Genomic DNA, 21450 nt, shown 5'->3' on the forward strand with positions numbered 1-21450 from the left:
TGACAAGTCTTTTTTCTTTTTTTTTTTTCTTTATTGGGAACACCTGGGGTGTTCTAGAATTGCCGCGCTCTGATTGGCAGACGGACTTGTTATTGCTCTCCCGCCTGACACGCCCATTTGAAGCCAGCCTAGCTTATGATTGGTTTGAGCCGCCGTGCACGCTCACGCTGCTTGACTGGCAGCGGCGTTAACCAATCGCTTTTCAGACTTTGGTTTGGGCAGCCAATAGGAAGGGGGGAAGGATGGCCCGAAAGGGGGAGGGCGGTGCCGCCGTGTAGGTCTGGAGAGGTTTGGTGAGCGGCGCTGGTAAACACTGAGCACCTCGTGTCAGAGAGGAGTGGACTGACGGCGGAAGAGGGGTCTGCAGCCTGGAGGACGGGTGGGCCTGCTGCTGGTGTGCACGGCGCTGTACGTACTGCATGGGCGGCTGTGAGACTCCACTCACGTGTGTCTACATACATACATACATACATACACATGCAGTGACACCACAACACCCAGCATGCCTCTGCTGCCAGGGCATGCTGGGAGTTGTAGTTGTTTCCTGCTCACAGCTTGCTGACCAGTGACTGGTACACTTGGTTACATTGTGTTTCTGCAAGCAGTGTGCCATCTGGAGGGAAGGGGTGTGGTGGGAGGGTGTGTGGCAGAGCATGTGGGCACACTGTATGGGGTGTAATAAGACGGTGTTCACACCTGCAGCCTGCATGCAGGGTCCTTACCGTCCGCTTTGCAGCAGATCCTGACTGTTTCCTCTTTTTACTTTATGTAACTATTGTAGTCAATATTGTTCTTATATTTCAGTGAATATTGTAACATTGTTGCCGGTGGGTTACTGTGTGCCCAAGGCTCCGACTACGTGCAGTTTTCCGGTTGTCCGGGGGGGAGGCTGCTTTTATACACAGGTTTTTGGTGAAATTTATGGGGGAATATAAAACACCGGACACAAAGTGTGTGTTTTTGGTCATTAGGTGGCATTTTTATACCTTTTGGGCTTCTTTTAAGGCCTCGTGCGCACAAACGTATTTTCATTCCATGTCCGTTCCGATTTAAATTTTTTGGAGGACCATATACGGAACCAATTATTTCAATGGGTCTGCAAAAAAATGTCCTATTGGGGTCCGCAAAATGGATCCGCATTTGTTCCGCCATTTTGCAGAACAGGTGCAGACCCATTCATTGTCAATGGGACCGGAATGTGCTGTCTGCATTTGCAGATCCGCACTTCCGTTCCGAAAAAAAAAAAAAAAAAAAATAGAACATGTCCTATTCTTGTCCGCGATTGCCGACAAGAAAAGGCATTTTCTATGAGAGTGCCGGCGATGTGTGGGCCGCGAAATGCGGAAACGCACATTGCCGGTGTCCGTGTTTTGCGGATTCGCAAAGCACATACGGACGTGTGAATGGACAAGGATATGACTGTTCTATTAGGGGCCAGCTGTTCCGTTCCGCAAAATACGGAATGCATACGGTCCTGTGCATGAGGCCTAAGAAACATAGCTTGACGTAGCTCTTGGCGGTTTTTTTTTTCTTTTTGTTTTTAAACCTTTTTGCCAACACCTCAATAGGAAACACTGTAGTAACTGGCCCCAATTTACTAATGTCTGCGCCAAAAATCTGTTTGCAAAGTGGTGTGATGTGGTGCATTTATGTGTATATATATATTTTTCTCTGACCTGCTTGAAATAGAGGCAGGTCTTCGCGGAAAATGGGTAGGGTCTAAGTTGTGCCATTTTGTGCCAAAATTGGTCATAATGCTGGTGTAGAAATCTATCTCCAACTAAGCCGACCAGTAGTCTGTATAGTCAGAGAGAAGTGTCCGCCCCTGTGGTAAATCTGCTGCAGGTCTAGCCCGCCGGGGTGGGCTTACGCCATCTTTCGGATGAGTAAATCTGGGCTTCTGTGTGCAAAGAACACCTGAAAAACTGCAGGTGACAAAAAAAGGAAAAAAAAAAAGCTTATTCTGGCAGTTTTTACCGGTCAAAAACAACTCCAGTGCCAAGCTGATGAGTATAGGGGCCATAAAGGCCTGATTGCACTTTTACCGTGATTTGCAGCCAAACTTATTAATGACGTGACCTCCGTTCTCCAGCCGTTGCAAAACAACATGATGGGAGTTATAGTTTTGCAACGGCCGGAAACCACTGATTCTATAGGCTTGAGACAAGGCTGTCCCGCATGCGTTTTCTTTCCATATGGAGCAGTGTGACTGTTATAGGGTGACCTTATTAGGCTGGTGGTTGTTGTTGTTGTTGTTCGCTCTCTTCCTCCCGCAGTCTTTGGTTGCACAAGGTTTGGCCGCTGAGAAGTTTTCTGTCTTGGCACAGAGGCCATGAGCCGGAGGGAGCCTTGTGAATCTAGGACACTCAATTGTCTGATGCCCTGGGACTTGCTGGTGCAAATTCTTCACTTGTACTATTATTGGTGATTAGAGATTAGGTTGCCGGGGGGGGGCCTGTTGATTCTGTGTGGGTCCTGCGGGTGGTGCCCTCCTGTGCCAGCTGCTCTATTACTACCGGGGGAATGACTTGTCATTTTGACCTTGGCAGGGTGACTTTTTTTTTTTAGAATTAGATTGTGAGCTCTGTGAGTCAACACAATATCCATGATGCCAGGCATTGAAATAAGTCCTCTGTCTTGGCGTCATTTTTTATTTTTTAAAAATGCCGCTCCTGGCATGACACAATTGACCTTATTCCCGACTCTTCATCCCTGCTTTGCTTCAGTTCATCTACATGTTGTTGTCGGCCTGTGGATGTAAACCAGAACATGTCCAGACCTAATACTGCTCACAGCTGAGGGTTTGCTACAATTCTGTCCAATCCTCTGTGAGCCTGGACTGCAGACTGATAACATTTAGGTGCCCTGATACAGTGTAGCAAACGCACAGCATGGGAGACAGATGTGTGCTACTGATGAGTTATGACATGGGGTTGTATAGATAAGATACATTGTAGCAAACATCAGATATATTGGGTCTGTAATGAAAACATGAGGGGGGGGAAGAGAATGTGTGGTTTTTATAAAAAAAAAAATTATGGGGGAAAATTTTTTTTGTCTCCAATCGCATTAAATGCTGATTTCTTTTAACCCTTTATTTAAAGTTTTTTTTGCCCTTTTAGATGGTAAAGTACGGTAGTTAATAGTCTTTGCAGGGATGATGGAGGTCAAGAGGAAGTAAGAATTACATAACGGCCCTGACATTTACAGCAGGGTGGTAATTATACTGTGAGGGACTGGCCATTATACTGCATGCAAACACCACTGAGATATTGATGCTCCTCCATAGTATAGAGCCCCCCTTGTGCTCTGCAGGGTGATGCATTGCTCCTCGTTATGGCTCAGTCTGTGCCATATATTATAGCTAAATAAAAGTTCTGCTTTTTCAAGCTGTGGTTGTGAGGGCCCGACGCTGAAATTGGGGGGTAGGGAGCTTAGCAGGACTGGTTCTCTTTATATTACACCTCGCTCCCCTTAACGTCTCTGCCCCTTGTTGTTCCACTTACGGAGTGCTGCCGGCTCCGTCTTCCAGGTCTGTTTTGTTGTTGTTGGCTTGATGCCTTTTTTAGCTTATAAATGTCTGTGCTTGTTTGGATGAGAAATGTTAGAGCGGAGTCAGTAAAAATGTGCACACCAGGAACTAGATTGTCTGCTCCCTTAAAGTAATATCACAGATTTTTTGTTTTATGTACAAGAATATAACTATTATAATACTACTCCTATGTGCAAGAATATAACTACTATAATACTACTCCTATGTGCAAGAATATAACTACTATAATACTGCTCCTATGTACAAGAATATAACTACTATAATACTGCTCCTATGTACAAGAATATAACTACTATAATACTGCTCCTATGTACAAGAATATAACTACTATAATACTGCCTCCTATGTACAAGAATATAACTACTATAATACTGCCTCCTATGTACAAGAATATAACTACTATAATACTGCTCCTATGTACAAGAATATAACTACTATAATACTGCTCCTATGTACAAGAATATAACTACTATAATACTGCTTCTATGTACAAGAATATAACTACTATAATACTGCTCCTATGTACAAGACTATAACTACTATAATACTGCCTCTTATGTATAAGAATATAACTACTATAATACTGCCTCCTATGTACAAGAATATAACTACTATAATGCTGCCTCCTATGTACAAGAATATAACTACTATAATACTGCTCCTATGTACAGGAATATAACTACTATAATACTGCTCCTATGTACAAGAATATGACTACTATAATACTGCTCCTATGTACAAGAATATAACTACTATAATACTGCTCCTATGTACAAGAATATAACTACTATAATACTGCTCCTATGTACAGGAATATAACTACTATAATACTGCTCCTATGTATAAGAATATAACTACTATAATACTGCTCCTATGTACAAGAATATAACTACTATAATACTGCTCCTGTGTACAAGAATATAACTACTATAATACTGCCTTCTATATACAAGAATATAACTACTATAATACTGCCTCCTATGTACAAGAATATAACTACTATAATGCTGCCTCCTATGTACAAGAATATAACTACTATAATGCTGCCTCCTATGTACAAGAATATAACTACTATAATACTGCTCCTATGTACAAGAATATAACTACTATAATACTGCCTCCTATGTACAAGAATATAACTACTATAATACTGCTCCTATGTACAAGAATATAACTACTATAATACTGCCTCCTATGTACAAGAATATAACTACTATAATACTGCCTCCTATGTACAAGAATATAACTACTATAATACTGCTCCTATGTACAAGAATATAACTACTATAATACTGCTCCTATGTACAAGAATATAACTACTATAATACTGCCTCCTATGTACGAGAATATAACTGCTATAAAACTGCTCCTATTTACTGGTCAAATCTATTATAAAATACGGAGCCCTAATCCATCTTAAAGGTCATGTATTATAAGAATGTCTTTGTAATTTTGGCAGATGCGTCCAGACCTGTCATGAGAATAGATTACGTCTCCTTTCTGGCATCAGGTGGACTGTTCAGTTACTTGTGGTTACAAAGGCCACGTTTAAGGGATAAATATGTAAAACCTTAAGGAAAAAAAAAATACAAATAGAATAAAAAGTGACACGAGGAGCCACCAGCAGTCGTACAATGTGTATTGGACATTGGAGGACGATGTACGGTGTTTTCTGGTGGCTGCAGCAGTTGCTGGAAATCTTCATGTGAACCCCGCGGCTGCGCAGATAAATACAGAGTCATTCCTGTGTCTTAAAGGGGTTGGCCACCAACCAAACGGTGACCACATGTAGACTATTGGAGATCTGACGTAAGACTCATAGCTGCACAAATGCCACATGAGTATAAACAGTTACATGTGTGCAAAATATATACCGTATATATATTCCCAGATTAGAAGGATGGGTCACCACTAGTCGTCCTGTAAACCCCCTTTTTATTCTTTCAAAGGAGTATTTATTAGGATTTCCAAACCAGTGGTTGTCGGATTATAGGCTAGTGTCGCGTTTTGGAGTTCTTCGGATCAGGTATTGCCGGATGTTACCGGAATGCCCGCCGGCCCTGTTATAGTTAGGAGATCCGGCAAATATGCTGGGATTCGTCTGGAAAAAAAAAAACTCTTCTGCACGCAATGGTTTTTGTCCTGCTGACGGCTCATGCACCCGGCCATTGACGTTTTTGCAGTCTTCAAATTACGGATCCACAAAATACGGATCCCGGCCATGTGCGTTCTGTATTTTGCGGAACAGAACGTCATGCCTTCTATACGACAAGGATAGGACATGTTCTGTTTTTTTGCGGACAGCTGTCCGCATCTTTTGTGGCCCCATTGAAGTGAATGGGTTCACATCCGATCCACACAAAAAATGCGGATGGGATGTGGACAAAAACGGCTGTGTGCATGAGCCCTCATTCTATGCCGAAACAGCCTGCCGGAAGGCAGTGCCGCAAATGTGAAAGAAGCCTTAGGCCTCCTTCACACTTGCGTTGTCATTCTGGTTTTGCGAGATCTCAAAACCGGGCCAAAAAACGTTTCCGTTTTGTCCCCGTTCATTGTCAATGGGGACAAAACGGATCAGGATGCATTCTGTAACATTTACGTTTTGTTTTTTTTCCACCGGCAGCAAAATCAATGACCACGTTTTTTTTCGGATCCGTCACCCGTTGACTTACTATGATTTTAGTGCCAGATCCAGTTCCGTTTCAATGTAACACAACCGCATCCTAACGGAACGGATGCATCTGGATGTGTTACCCTCAAACGGAACCTTTTTGGTCCGGTTTTTTTCAGATCCTCTGCCGGATCTCAAAACCGGAAACCAAAAAGGCAAGTGTGAAACGGGCCTTAATAGAATTTTACTGCGGTCACCGTCACCACGCAGTGATCAGAGTGGCGGTTTTCTCTTTCTATCCTTTGGGTTCTCTAAATAGCCTGTAATTGGTTAATTCCTGAATAATCTGCTGGACTTTGCCCGATGAAATGCTTAATGGGATTATGGCGTGAGTTTTGTTTTTTTAATTATTTACTGCACGACGGTGGGAGCCGAGCGGGCAGGCGGTGATGGGGCGACGGCAGATTTTTCGGGGGCCTGTGGTACTATCCGTGTTGCAGGAATTTGTAGAATCCCTTTAGTTCTTGCAGCTCATCCCTTAGCACAGGGATGCCCAACCTGCAGCCCGCCAGCTGTTGTAAAACTACAACTCCCACCATGCCCTGCTGTAGGCTGTCCAGGCATCCTGGGAGTTGTAGTTTTGCAACAGCTGGAGGGTCACAGGTTGGGCATCCCTGCCTTAGCATAATTGGCAAAGTTTGTAACTTCACGTTGCCTAGCAACCATGTGACTTCCTGTCTGGGTGACCACGGTTTCATTACATATTGCTATGTGCACGGAGGTAGTCCCTCTAAATTCTGCTGGATCTGACACGGCCGTCTCCATTGAGGTGTGCAGGGTTAGAAGAACGTGGCTCCTTTCTTCCAGAGACAGCGCCTTGCTTGTTCTTTACTTTTCCGTGGATCTGTATATCGCACGCTCTGCTGTCCAAGGAGGTCTGCAGGGACGCGGCGCTCAGCACAGCCGTTCTTTCCACTCGTTTTAGCCATCCCTCGGGGTCTCGGCACGTTGACTCCCACTGATTGCTCCCATTCACTGACAGCAAGCAAAAATCTAGAACTGCAGGGCTCTAAAACTTGAAGGGCTCCCCTATCCGTAGGATAGAGGATGTGTCCTGTCCTATACATCGCTGCAAAATACGGACCCGTTGAAATCCATGGCCGTGACGCGTCACGCACGCGGCCAGTATCCGTGTTTTGCGGACCACAACTCGCTCGCCCCCTGAAATAAACCACTGCAGAGCCTCTTGATGTCGGCATCGTGTGTTGTCATGAGCAAAGTACATCTAGTTTTCCTGACCGTGCGACCTGGGGAATATGGTGCGATGTCCTCTGCTGCGGTCTCCTTCATAAAGGTCAGCGGGGAAACAAAAGTATGCCTCATAATGATTTACTTTAATGGAACGGTGCCACTGTCCGGAACCTTACCAAGGACTTTGGTAGGTTAATTTTTTAACAAGTTGTTTTTGTAAATATTCCTTGAGGATTAATCATTGTGTAAATGTCCTTGATAACGGGACTCCTCCAGGATTGCCTCCTTCTGCATCAGGGACCTTAGTTCAGTGTATGGCAGTGAACTCTTTAGCTCCCCCTAGTGGCGGCAGCAGAGCGACAAAATTATTTACCATCTGAGTAGTGTTTCTGGGCTTTGGAGCTCTGTATTTGAAAAACGTAGAATATTAAAGGGGTTATGCAGCACTTAAATATCCTCAGGATTGGTCACCAGTATCAGATCTGGGGAAGTCCGACTCTAGACACCCGCGCCGATCAATTGTTGCAGAGGACGCAGCGCTTGGCGAGTTCTGCAGCCTCTTCATTGACCTGTGACATCACATCCATTGGTCACGTGGCCTTTGTGCAGTCCCGTTAAGGCCTCGTCCACATTTCCGTTTTTTACTGACGTCTGCTGTCCGCATTTTCCACAGACAGCACATGTACCCATTGACTTAAAAAAAAATAATAATCACGGAGACGTGTACTACTTTGATCCGTGATGCGGACCGGGCATGCCCATAGAAGTCTATGGGACCGTGAAAATCACTGAAGACTGATAGGAGATTCTTTGGAAATGTAATTTTCAGTTGAGCAACGTCTGTGAATTATGGATGACACACGGATGGTAAAAACACGCGTGGACCAATCACTGACATCTGCACGAATGAAACACGTACACGGAAATGTGTACGAGGCCTAAAGTGGATTGCATTAAGCTACAGTACCAAGCATGGCCACTATATGGCTTACGCCGCAGCCACTTTAGGGTACTTTCACACTAGCGTTTTTGTTTTCCAGCACAGAGTTCCGTCCTAGGGGCTCAATACCGGAAAAAAACGGATCAGTTTTATCCTAATGCATTCTGAATGGAGAGCAATCCGTTCAGGATGCATCAGTTCAGTCCATCTTACGTTTTTTTTGGCCGGAGAAAATACCGCAGCATGCTGCAGTTTTCTTTCCGGACAAAAATCCTGAACACTTGGCGGAATGCCGGATCCATTGAAATGCATTAATGCCCGGTCCGACCCCAAGTGTTCCGGCAAAATGGATCCGGTTTTGCGGTCTGCGCATGCGCAGACCTTTAAAAATGAGAAAAAAATAAATACCGGATCCGTTTTTCCGAAAGCCAATCGGAAAGACTGATCTGGTATTGCAATGCATTTGTGAGACTGATCCGGATCAGTCTCGCAAATGCATCCGTTTGCGTCCAGGTTGCCGGATTCGGCAGGCAGTTTCCGGGGATGGAACTTCCTGCCAGAATCCTCTGCCGCAAATGTGAAAGTACCCTTAGCTGATCAGCAGGGGTGTCGGAAGTCTGACTTTTTTGCGGACCCATTGAAATAAATGGGTCCGCATCCTATCCGCAAAAAAAAAAAAAAATTAACGGAAACCAGCAACGTGGGTGTGCATGAGGCCTAAGGAAAGACGCTCTACTATTGACTGACTAGAGCGAGCGTGCCAGAGAGAGGACAGCCTTTCTGGAATGTAAAGAAACTGCGAATGCGGTCGGATATAACGTGCAGATATCTCACGTTTCAGCCCCTTGCAGACGAGTTACCTCGAGTGACTTCCCATTTGCTTCATGGAAAATCTACACATTATGAGGAAATGCACATTCCTGGTGGCGTTGGGAAATCTGAAATTCCGGGCTCAGTATATCACTGCGGGTCTGGCTTCTATGTATCTGTGTAATGCCCACTGCTTATCTGATCCGTCTTTTGGCAGAGATGAAGGTAGATTATTTTATTTTTCTTTGTTATATTTTATTAGTTTATATAGCGCCTGTATATTCTGCAGCGTAGTACGCGGCTTATTGTCACTTACATCCAGGGGCATAGCTAAAGGTTCATGGGCCCTGGTGCAAGAGTTCAGCTTGGGGGCCCCCATCCATCATTGCTTTGTGGCCAGGGAAGCACATTGCCTTCCTGCTGCCTGAGGCAAAAAATTTAACTGCACCCCCTCCATGCCAAGTTCTTGACCTAACACCTTCCCTCCAGCCAGAGTTGTAACTTGTCCTGCGTGCATATAAAACAGGTGTCTTCTCACGTGGTACAAGGGTCTTTGGGGCCCCTCAGGCTCCTGGGCCCGGTAGCGACTGCTACCTCTGCACCCTCTATAGCTACGCCTCTGCTTACATCTGTTCCTGTCACCACCGGAGCTCACAATCTAAATTTCGAATTAACCTACATCAGCATGCATTGATGGATATGCCTGCTGCTATCCCCAGAACACGGCGTCCCCAAAGAGCTTGGCTATTTTTAAAAGTTCCATAGGTGTGAATGCAGAGCTCACTGCGCGTGTGCGGCCACTTCTCTGTTCACCACTATAGGATTGCTGGTAATAGCTGGACCATCGCTCAACTATTTTCACAACTCCCATTGTACTGAACATAATGTGGTCGCGCATGTGCAGTGTGCTCTCCTTCACTTTGGGAGCCCTATTCTGGAGATAGGAGCAGGTCCCAGAGGTGAGACCCCCCCCCCCCCCACACCTGTTTGACATTGATGCCATATCCTAGCAATATACAATCAACGTCTGGGTTGGAAATACCCCTTTAAGCAGCTGCTTGCATGCAAAACGTGCCTGGCTTCTACCAGTCTGTCTGAAACTGCACCAGAAAGCACTAAAGACTGAGGTCTGTGGGGCTTTCGGACGCTTCCCGACTGCACTTTGGTCTTGCCATGGCGACTACGTGTGTCTTGTCAGTGATCTGATTTAAGTCTTCCTCAGCATTCTGACATTTACCTCTCTGCTTTGTAAATGTTCAGAAATCTCAATCAGAAAAAGATCTTCTTTTTAGAAACTGATGACACAGGGGAAAAGGAGAGGGAGGAAGGGGATGAAGCTGCAGCATCTATGCCTGTGTGCTGTGAGAGGGGGAGAAGCGGATAAAAGGTAGCTGCCTGGAGGGACTTGTGCACACAACTGTATGTTCAGTCCACATAGGGGTGGGCGATATGCAATATAAATTTTTGCCACGATATGGATTTTGCGCATATCGCCGGACCGCGATATGATCGCGCTCTTGGCGCGCTCCATGGTTTCCTGAGCCGGCACAGTGGAGAAGGAGGGAGTCCCTCCCTCCCCACTGTGCGCGGCTGCCGCGTGCCACTAAGAACAGAGTAGGAGGAGGAGGGGAGGGACTGTGGCCACTGAATGCCTGAATACCAATGTGCCAGCCCTTTCCCGGCCCCTATGACTCAGTTGAGGGGTTAATCGCGCGGATCACAGCGTCCTGTCAGAGGTCGGGTGCCGGGATTGTTCTTCAGTCTCTGCATTGATCGGTGGGCAGTTCCGATCGGAGTCCCAGCAGTGTAATGCTGGGGCTCCGATCGGTTACCATGGCAGCCAGGACGCTACTGAAGTCCTGGCTGCGATGGTATGTTAGTGAGCAGCATTATACTCAAGTGCGCCGTGGCTGCTGGTCGCAGCCAGGACTTCAGTAGCCTGGACATACCATCGTAGCCAGGACTTCAGTAGCGTCCTGGCTGCCATGGTAACCGATCCGAGCCCCAGCCTTACACTGCTGGGACTCTGATCAGAGCTGCCCACTGCCACCAATGATGGGGGGAGGAGGGGGACCCTGTGGCTACTGCCACCAATGATTAATACTGGGGAGGGAGGGGGGGGTGGGTTTGAGTTACCAGGGGGGGCACATGAGAGGCTGGCTGCCATGGTCAGCTCCCTGCTGTTGTGTGCACAAAGCACAGGGCAGCAGGGAGAGTGTCCTATTCACCCTGATAGAGCTCTATTAGGGTGAATATGACAAGGGTTCTAGCCCTTAAGGAGGCTAATAGTTATTAAATAAAAAGTAAAAAAAAAAAAGTTTAAACACCCCCCCCCCCCCCAAATATAGAAAACAATATATCGCACATGCTTAAAATTATATCGCAATATAGATTTTAGGCCATATCGCCCACCCTTAAGTCCACATCTGATCCCCATTTTTTTTTTTTTTTGGACGTTAATTTTTTCGGGGGCGCAAAAGATGCAGACAGCACCTCGTGTTCTGTCCTCCTCCATATGTCCGTTCCGATATATAGAGTAAAAAATTGTCGGCATACATACGGCCAGGATTGGTGTTTAGCAGATCCATAATTTGCGCGCTGCCAAATGGATTCTATCGTGTGCCATGGGGCCTAATTAGTGAAGCAATTTTGCAATTACACTTTTTTTTTTTTTTTTACAGTTTTTTTTTTTTACAGTTTTGTGTATACAGCGCCTGTGCAGACCTATGTGTTGCCAGGGTTACAGGCTGCGGCATTCTGTGGTCTGACCCTGTAGTCCTGTCTTATGCCATCATCCTTTCCCCCTAAGCTAATCAGTCTGTGCAGCGGCACAGGAGGGTAAGGTGCCTACCGCGCCAGATTTACCGTACCGTACTCCAGGAGAGCAGGGTGTGGCAGCATTGATGGCTTATTGGGTGTCACCCAGCTTTCCCAGAAACTGATAGAACTAAGCAGGGGGACTGCTCAGGGGATAAAGCCTTGGTAGAGCTCGGTCCTGGCGTGATTACAGCTCTGGTGCTGTGCATGTGATTAGTGCGGCTGCTCGGGGTAGGCGGATTACAGGCTGTCCCGGCTCGTGAGACCTCTGACAATCTGCACGTCTAGGCACAGGAGCCCGGGAGATTTATAGGCGCCTCCAGGTGACTCTGCTGGAGGAGGAGGAGAAGAAGAGGCTCTGGCTGTGTAAGTCCTGTGCTGGTGGCACATCTTCTTCATTCTACTTTTAATGTGTGAGCACTGGTGGGTGAAGTCGTTTTCTAATTGTTTATAGGTAAATTATTTTGTGGCATTGTATGCGTCCACAGGCTGGTTGAGAAGAGTCATAAAATGTTCCAGATTTGGGCACAAGATATTGGCGCTAAGGATGCCAGCCATGGGGGGGTCTGACGGACTGACAGCTGAGACTCCCGCAGTCCTGAGAATGGGGGTCCCCTGTGTAAAGGGAGCCGGACGTGCGCATGTCAGTCTACTGCTCCATTCACTTCTATGGGACTGACGTATGCACTACTCAAGGATTCCCTTCTCAGGATTGTGGGGGGTCCCAGCGGTCGAGCCCCCCCATTTCTCTCCTATAGGTAGGTGATAAATGCTGATCTTGGGAAGACCTTTTCAAAGGGTTGTATCATCTTGGGCTTTGATGGAGATAGGTGCAGGTCTCAGAGGTGGGACCCACCTCTATCTCAAAAACACGCCCCAGAAATGAAGTCCCCCTAGAAATAAATGCGGAGCGCATCCGGCAAGCACGGCCCCTTGCTCCATTAACTTCTATGGGACTGCCGGAGATGTCTGAGCCAGTGCTTGACTTTTTTCAGCAGTCCCATAGAGATGACTGGAGGGTGGATGCGCGGCTGTTCACCGCTCACTTTTGGGTTCCCGTTTTGGAGATGGGTGCAGGTCCCACCCACATCCTAGCGATAGGCTACCAAATGTCTTAAGATTAGACAACCCCACTAAGGTAATGTCTACGATGTTGGGGCAAATTGGTCGTACCACTTGCACCATGTTGGATACATTTGGCAGTTTGCACTGTTTTTGCCATTGGTTAAAATTAAGCGTCTTGAGACGGTGATTTATCAGTAGGGTTGTAGGACACACGGTAATATAAGTTGTCAAACAGTAGAAACTGTGCAAAATGTATCCATAGTGCTCAACCTGCGGCCTTCCAGCTGTTGCAAAACTACAACTCCCAGCATGTCTGGACAGGCTCCAGCTATTAGGGCATGCTGGGAGTTGTAGTTTTGCAGCAGCTGGAGGGCCGCAGGTTGAGCATCCCTGATCTATCAAAATAAAGTACAGAGCTCCTTTAAGTGCGTAGACGTGTGTGAAAGGTGGCGCGGCTGTCGGATCCCTTACGACTTCTCGTTTATGCCCCCTGCCCGTATAGTCGCGTCTGTGTGCTGGGCAGAGGCTAGCACCCTGCTTCTCCCCCTGCCCGTATAGTCGCGTCTGTGTGCTGGGCAGAGGCTAGCACCCTGCTTCTCCGTACTCTGCCTTTTAGTTGGAAGGAGGGAATTTTACGAAGGAAAAGTCTCTCGACGTCAGAACTGATTATCTGAAGCGTGCACCTCGTGTGTTTCGCCACTGTGTAATCCGAATAAAAGCCGTCATCTATGCTCAGATGTGGTAGAAAGAAAACCTGTGTACCATGATTATGTAATGGGAACATTTTCAGGAGCTTCTTTAAAAGGATATTTCAATTTTTTGATACCTGACCGATCAGCACTGAGTTCTCCATCTTGGCCAGTGATGTCACCTCCATTGGACAAATGACCTTTGGGCTTCTCAATCCCCTTTTGTGACTGGGGCTGAGCTGCAATACAAAGGACAGCCACTATATGATGTATGGCGCTGTGCTTGGTAAGAGGCAGCAGTGCTCATCGATGTGCTGCGACTCCCTTTAAACTGCTGCCCCTCTGTTCACCAAGCACAGCGCCATCCACTGTACAGTGGCTATGCCTGGTATCGCAGCTCAGCCCCATTCACTTCAGTGGGGCGGAGCTGTGCCTAGGCCATGTGTCTGATGGCCTAGACCAGCTGTTATGAAACTACAATTCCCAGCATGCTCCCTTCATTTCTATTTGAATTCTTTGAAGAGCAGGGCAAGTATGCATGCTGGGAGTTGTAGTTTCACAACAGCTGGAGTGCCGAAGGTTGTCTACCCCTGGTCTAGGCAAAGCTGCAAGAAGGCCGCGGCGCTACTGCAAGCTCCAATGCCTTCTCAAACATCCCAGGTGATGACCTATCCGGAGTTTAAAAATCTTGGCAAACCATTGTCATTTTGGTCGTTTGTAGTTACCACTAGGGGGAGCTCACTGCATACTACGTGGGTTCTGTGTATCCCCTGTATGCAGCAAGTTCCTGAGCTCCCTCTAGTGGTGGCAGCAGGTAGATAGAATGCTATGATTGAATTTAATTTTGTATGCAGAGGATTTGGAGCTTTGTATAAAAAAACAACAACCCCCTCCCCAACCAGAACTCAATCTGCTATATAGATTTATTAGGCAATTAATCCACACAACAGTTTGGACCTATTTAGATAAAACAAGTGGCCGCTCCTTATAAGGCTGGGTTTTTGCCTGTAGTGACTCATCTTGTGATCATCTTCTTATTATGTGTTTTCTCTCCGATCAGAACGTTGTTTTCCTCGGCTTCGCCTTTTTATGCTGCAATGTTTCCTTGGCGCGGGGTCAGCCCCCGTTTCATTGGGTTTGGGGGTCCAATAATACCTGGCAAAACAACCATAAGGAGGTCCACCCTGACCCAAGTGACCCGGGGGCGGATGGGTCAGTTTGACTTCTGTATTGACCCTTGTAGGTGATCAGTTTGGTTGGTCAAAGTTGAATATCCGCTGTCACCCATTTTAGTCTGGCAGGCGCCTGTGACTTCTACGTGACATTGTCCGCGCCTCTTTTCAACGCTCCCGCACGATTCTAAATCTCTGGTTTTGCATCACTAGTATTAAAAAATTAGTTTGGGATTTCTGCAGTTTTCGCTCTCATGTGGACGCTCTCTTTGCAGGTGTAGGACGCTGTGAGCAGCCATCATGGCGGCAGACACCATCATGCTGATGAGAGGCCTGGCTAAGCTCGGTAAGGCGGTGCTAGAGGTGCAGAAGGGTCAGCTGAAGCAGGCGACGCTGGCTGAAGATGCTGTCAACATGGCAAGGAGCGTGCAGGTGGCGGCCGAGGAAGGGTTCAGCGCCATCGTGGGGAGATTCCAGGTAAGTCGCTATTACTATAATCTGCTTTGAACCTTGCATTAGCACGGCATTGCCTCTCTGATGGCGATTCTCTACAATGCATATTTAAAGTGGATCTTCAGGCCCCCCCCCCCCCAGCAGAGTTGCAGTGTAAAGCATGGTGGAGCTCCATTCAACATGAGGTGGTGCTTGTCATGTTTTATGCAATATACCTTAACCCTTTCCCGCATTGTCATATACATGTACATCAGAGGAAGGGTCCTGGGCGATCACCGCAGCCGGGTCCCTGCGGCAGTCGCTGGGATCAGAGTCCACAGAGTCGCACGGTTGTGTGGTGATGCATGAGCAAGGATGTATCTCCGTGCTTTCCAGCTGTTGCAAAACCACAATTCCCCCACCTGCAACTGCCAGGGAATGCTGGGAGTTGTAGTTGTGCAACAGATTGCTCATCAATAACCGATAAGTATTGTAGTGCGAGTTCAGCGAGTCATTGATCTTGATCTGCTGTTTTCATTTCAGGAATTTGGGAAGCAGCAGGAGAACCTCTCCGGGGAGGGGATGGACAGCTTTGAAGGCCCGGCCTCGGAGATTGCTGGCATGGAGTACTCGCCCTCTTCCAGCCGCACTCCTGATGAGACTGGTATTCCCAGTGCGAGCAACCACTTTACCAGCCGTGGGCAAGAAACGGTTTCCTTCCGTCCAGACCCCGCCGGGGACAATGGGGCGTTATTTGGGAACTCTAGAGACAATGCGGGACCTTTTGCAGTTGCTGGACAGAAAAGGGCTTTTCACCAGGATCATTCTTCTGTCAGTGGGCTTACAGCGGAGGACATTGATAAAGCCAGGGAGGCCAAGTCCACCCCAAAACACAAGCCTCATAAACAAATGGTATAGAACTTGTTTTTTCTTCATTTCTTCTCCCCCCCCCGTCTTTATCTTGCTGCTGTGGTAGTGTCTGTCTTCACTGTAATGTTTGGAATTTTATTCATGAATCGGCTTGTTCCAGATGACTAGTGCTTTGGGTCCTTCTTGGATATTGCTGCGCTCCATAGGACTGCCGCCGATGGCAGAGTCCGCAGCTCCATACCTAGTGGACACAGAACCCTCTTGGTTGTTGGGGGTCCTATAGTTTACCAGTCAACCACCTGTTCCCTTTCCTGTGGATAGGAAGTACATTTAAAGGGGTTCTCCGGACTTTTCTGGAAATCACAAAAGTCTTCAGGCCCTGTGAAGGAAAGGGCGTTTGCTCTGTACCTATCCCTTGGTCCCGCCGCCAACGCCGCTGTCTCCACTGCACTCATGTTGGCTAGGGGCTCTTCCGCTCGGGTCCTGATCGCGTATGTTCCTGAGTCGTCTTGTTCAGCTGCATTTACATTATACAACAGGAAAACTAAAAAAAAAACAAAAAACTATCCGCTAGCATTGGAGACGGCAGCATTGGGGGCGCAACTGAGTGGCAAGTACAAAAGTAGTGCCCTTGCAAAATCTCTTCCACAGGATCTGAAGACTGAGATTTTCAGAAAAGTCTGAAGAACTCCTTTAAATCTTGGACCAACCCCTTTAATCACAAGTCCTAAACAATTGTGGGAATTTATTTATTTGACACTTGCAGCTTGGAAAAAACAAAATTTTGTTTTCAAACTATAGCTTTTTATTTTTTTCAAATATGCCAACTGACCCTAAAATAAGTTTTGTAAATGGGTTCCCTGTTTTGATATATAATGGGGATAGTTTTACGTGACTGTTTTTTCAGTGGCATTTTTTCTTTATATCTTGATATAAAATGATTAAAATAGATCCTAATTTTATAATTTTAACATTAAGCAATTCCATTTGTTTATTTTTAAGTGTGATAGATATATATATATAATTATCTATCTAATATATGCTGCTGCTGCTGCCTGTGTGTGAAGGTCTGTGTTGTGCCAGGCAGATTACCAGCTCTGGAAGCCTGATGATCGGGGGAAAGTGCTGCGGACACATGTGCCGTCTTGCACGTCGCTGTGCCACATCATTTATGTCTGCAGTGATGAACACTGTGTGAAAACTGCTGAAAGATGTGATTCAGCTTCCTGAAATGGTGCAAGTCTCTTGGAAGTTTCCATCCTGGTTAATACAGTCTTCTCATCACCCACTGATCTTTTATACCAGGCCTTTCAGGAGGTTTTCTATTAAAAAAAATGACTTATTAATATATCCCCGGTCTAATTCTGACCCCTACTCTTTGTTGGGGAGGGGAAACATTGGCAAGTATTACATAGACCTGTAGTGTACTCCAGAGGTGCACGATCTACTATGTACACAGTGACTGCACCAGCAGAATAGTGAGTGCAGCTCTGGAGTAGAATACAGGATGTAACTCAGGATCAGTAATGTAATGTACACAGTGACTGCACCAGAAGAATGACGAGTACAGCTCTGGTGTATAATACAGAATGTAACTCAGGATCAGTACAGGATATGTAATGTATGTACACAGTGACTTCTCCAGCAGAATAGTGAGTGCAGCTCTGGAGTATAATACAGGATGTAACTCAGGATCAGTACAGGATAAGTAATGTATGTACACAGTGACTCCACCAGCAGAATAGTGAGTGCAGCTCTGGAGTATAATACAGGATGTAACTCAGGATCAGTACAGGATAAGTAATGTAATGTATGTACACAGTGACTCCACCAGCAGAATAGTGAGTGCAGCTCTGGAGTATAATACAGGATGTAACTCAGGATCAGTACAGGATAAGTAATGTAATGTATGTACACAGTGACTCCACCAGCAGAATAGTGAGTGCAGCTCTGGAGTATAATACTGGATGTAACTCAGGATCAGTACAGGATAAGTAATGTAATGTACACAGTGAGTGCAGCTCTGGAGTATAATACAGGATGTAACTCAGGATCAGTAATGTACACAGTGACTGCACCAGAAGAATGGTGAGTACAGCTCTGGTGTATAATACAGGATGTAACTCAGGATCAGTACAGGATAAGTAATGTAATGTATGTACACAGTGACTGCACCAGCAGAATAGTGAGTGCAGCTCTGGAGTGTAATACAGGATGTAACTCAGGATCAGTACAGGATAAGTAATGTATGTACACAGTGACTGCACCAGCAGAATAGTGAGTGCAGCTCTGGAGTATAATACAGGATATAACTCGGGATCAGTACAGGATAAGTAATGTATGTACACAGTGACTGCACCAGCAGAATAGTGAGTGCAGCTCTGGAGTATAATACAGGATGTAACTCAGGATCAGTACAGGATAAGTAATGTAATGTATGTACACAGTGACTGCACCAGCAGAATAGTGAGTGCAGCTCTGGAGTATAATACAGGATATAACTCAGGATCAGTACAGGATAAGTAATGTATGTACAGATGTGTATATGTATATAATATACATATACATGTGTGTAATCCTTATGTTTTATGTTATCTTGACTTCTTTTTTTTTCTCTCTAGTTGAGCAGTTGTCAGAGTTTAGATAAGAGTTCAGAGGTCAGATGTTCAGTTTTCAGAACCAAAGTCCTGTATATTTTGGCCCAGGTACAAGATGACAGGAATGCAGAGAGGAGAGGTTGACATCTCGGTGCAGTTATTGGCTTTACTTTATTCTGCTTCAAAGAAATTCCCCGTCATTTATTTTTAGAAGAATGATAATTAGTGACGTGACGACACAATGTGACCCGTACCAGGCTACGCTTCACTTCTGTCCGGTGCTCTGCACAATCGTGTCTGACAGGCTGGTTGTCGTCTTCCTAGATTAAGGTCATAAGAACCGCTATGTCTCAGATACTTGATTCTTCAACGTAGCAGGTCTCCATATGCCTAGGACAGACCGGGCGGTTACATGACCGTCTAGCCCAGGCATGGCCAACCTGCGGCCCTCCAGCTGTCGTAAAACTACAACTCCCACTATGCCCTGCTGTAGGCAGTCTTTGCATGCTGGGAGTTGTAGTTTTGCAACAGCTGGAGAGCCGCAGGTTGGCCATCCCTGGTCTAGACGGTAGATAGGCTGCAGTCTACTTCCTAGGGCAGCCAGTCACACTGGGATGGCAGCTTTAGCTGTGACTGGAGAGTAAAATGTGTTTAATCTTCAATCAGTAGGGGTAGTTAAGGGTTAAGCTTCCTCCCCTTCTGTGATGTGTGTACAGACTGCGCAACTGGCACGTGATGCCTTTTCTATTGGTTCGGATTGTAGTTTGTACCAATTACCCCTGTTCTAACCTTGGAGTCACCTGTGAATTTCCCACGTCGTCCTGACTAAGGGCAGGAGGAGGTGGTGCGAATAAGTGGCCGACTCGTGAGACAAAAAAGAGAGACTCTTACTAATTGGTTATCATTTAAAGGGTAACTCATATTTTTTTATTTGTTACTTTATTAGAGCTAGGCATATATACCTGAGTTAGGCTACTTTCACACTTGCGGCATAGAGATCCGGCAAGCAGTTCCGTCACCGCAACTGCTTGCCGGATCAGGCAAAACGTATGCCAACTGATGGCATTAGTATCCTTTTCAGTCTTAAAAATGCCTGATCAGTCAAAAAAATGCATTGAAATGCCAGATCAGTGTTTCTGGTGTCATCCGGCAAAACGAATCTGGCATTTATTTATTTTTTATCTTTTTTTTTTTCAGTCTGTGCATGCGCAGACAGGAAGGACAGATCCGGTATTCTGAATGCTGGATCCCGCACTAATACATTCCTATGGGAAAAAATGCCGGATCCGGCATTCAGGCAAGTCTTCAGTTTTTGTTCGCCGGAGATGAAACCGTAGCATACTACGGTTTTCTCTTTTGCCTGATCAGTCAAAATGACTGAACTGAAGACATCCTGATGCATCCTGAACGGATTACTCTCCATTCAGAATGCATGGGGATATGCCTGATCAGTTCTTTTCCGGTATAGAGCCCCTGTGACAGAACTCTATGCTGGAAAAGAAAAACGTTAGTGTGAAAGTACTCTGTCAATGATTCTCAAAAAATCTGTAATTACCTTTATAACAGCTTTCATTAATGTCCTCTGTCCCTTTCCACTGCTCCCTTAAAAGACCATTGCTAGGGCTTGTCTGTCTCCCAACTTAATGTAAACAGAAGACAGAGGGGCGGTCCTCCACACTGCATGCCTGCATTAGGCTTCAGAGTGAGGAGGCGTGTCTCTCAGTAATCCAATCTGATTGGCTGGCAGGGAGCTGCTGACTATAGCAAGTGTGTATGGGAAGTGAGGGAAAGCAGTTTTGGCCTCAGAACTGGCAGAGGAGCCATCTTGAGAAGATCCTCATAATGTAGGATTCAAAACAACCGTAACTAAGGGAAAAACTTTTTTTATAATGAGTGTATATATAGTAATGAGAATAAGTTTGCTTGTGGTCAATTGGACTTGGGCTGCCCCTTCCATCCAGTGATCTGCTTTTTGCAGGGGGGGAACCACCTGAAGCTGTCCCCTGCAGAGGAAAGTCAAGTCTTTTCATCGCAGCGGCTGTGACTCGTAGGGAGTCGGTCCTGATGTCACAGACCGGACTGCATGTCTGCCTCTAGGACTGTGTCCACACAGGACGTAAAAATCCTAAGCAGATCCGTGATAAAATACTTATGAATTACCTTGTATCCTATTACTGCGATACAGCGCCCTGAGAAGACGCAGATTGGATCGTAGTAGATTAGGGCGCAATGAAAGCGAGCGTTAAACCAATCCATTTATTTTAGTACCCCCCCCCCCCATGATGGACATTCAGACTCAACGAGGTTGAACGTTCCTTCTTCCTTTTGATGAAATCCTGTTTGTTTTTCAGCTCAGTGAACGAGCGCGTGAGAGGAAAGTGCCAGTGACACGGATCGGGAGATTGGCAAACTTCGGAGGTAATGCGATTCAGATGCAGCCGAGTGGTTTTATTCAGAGGTCAGAATCTGCAGGAGATTAGAGGAGCGGCGGCGGAGAATGACTCCGTGCATTATCACTGTATCTGGGGCGCGAAAGAGAGCGCGGAGATTGCACTTTTAAAAGGGATTGTCTCGCGTCAGGAAATGGCATTCATCACATAGACAGAATTAATACAAGGCGCGTACTAATGTATTGTGATTCTC

At 46.1% G+C, this 21450-nt stretch overlaps 1 protein-coding gene across 3 annotated transcripts in view; it reads left to right on the forward strand.

The window, feature by feature from the left end:
* Positions 1-262: 262 nt before the first annotated feature.
* Positions 263-21450, forward strand: part of COQ8A (coenzyme Q8A) — a 38153-nt gene continuing 16965 nt past the window's right edge. The window contains exons 1-4 of one of the 3 annotated variants that reach the window (XM_040430592.1): positions 263-408; positions 15184-15385; positions 15884-16252; positions 21159-21225. In XM_040430592.1, coding sequence (XP_040286526.1) covers positions 15209-15385; positions 15884-16252; positions 21159-21225 — 613 coding nt within the window. In that variant the 5' untranslated portion in view covers positions 263-408; positions 15184-15208. Of the gene's footprint in view, positions 446-12250; positions 12349-15183; positions 15386-15883; positions 16253-21158; positions 21226-21450 lie in introns of those variants that run through there. The other 2 variants (XM_040430593.1, XM_040430594.1) reach the window with 2 other exon arrangements.

The sequence above is a fragment of the Bufo bufo genome, chromosome 4 (assembly GCF_905171765.1).
Source record: "Bufo bufo chromosome 4, aBufBuf1.1, whole genome shotgun sequence".
NCBI lineage: Eukaryota > Metazoa > Chordata > Amphibia > Anura > Bufonidae > Bufo > Bufo bufo.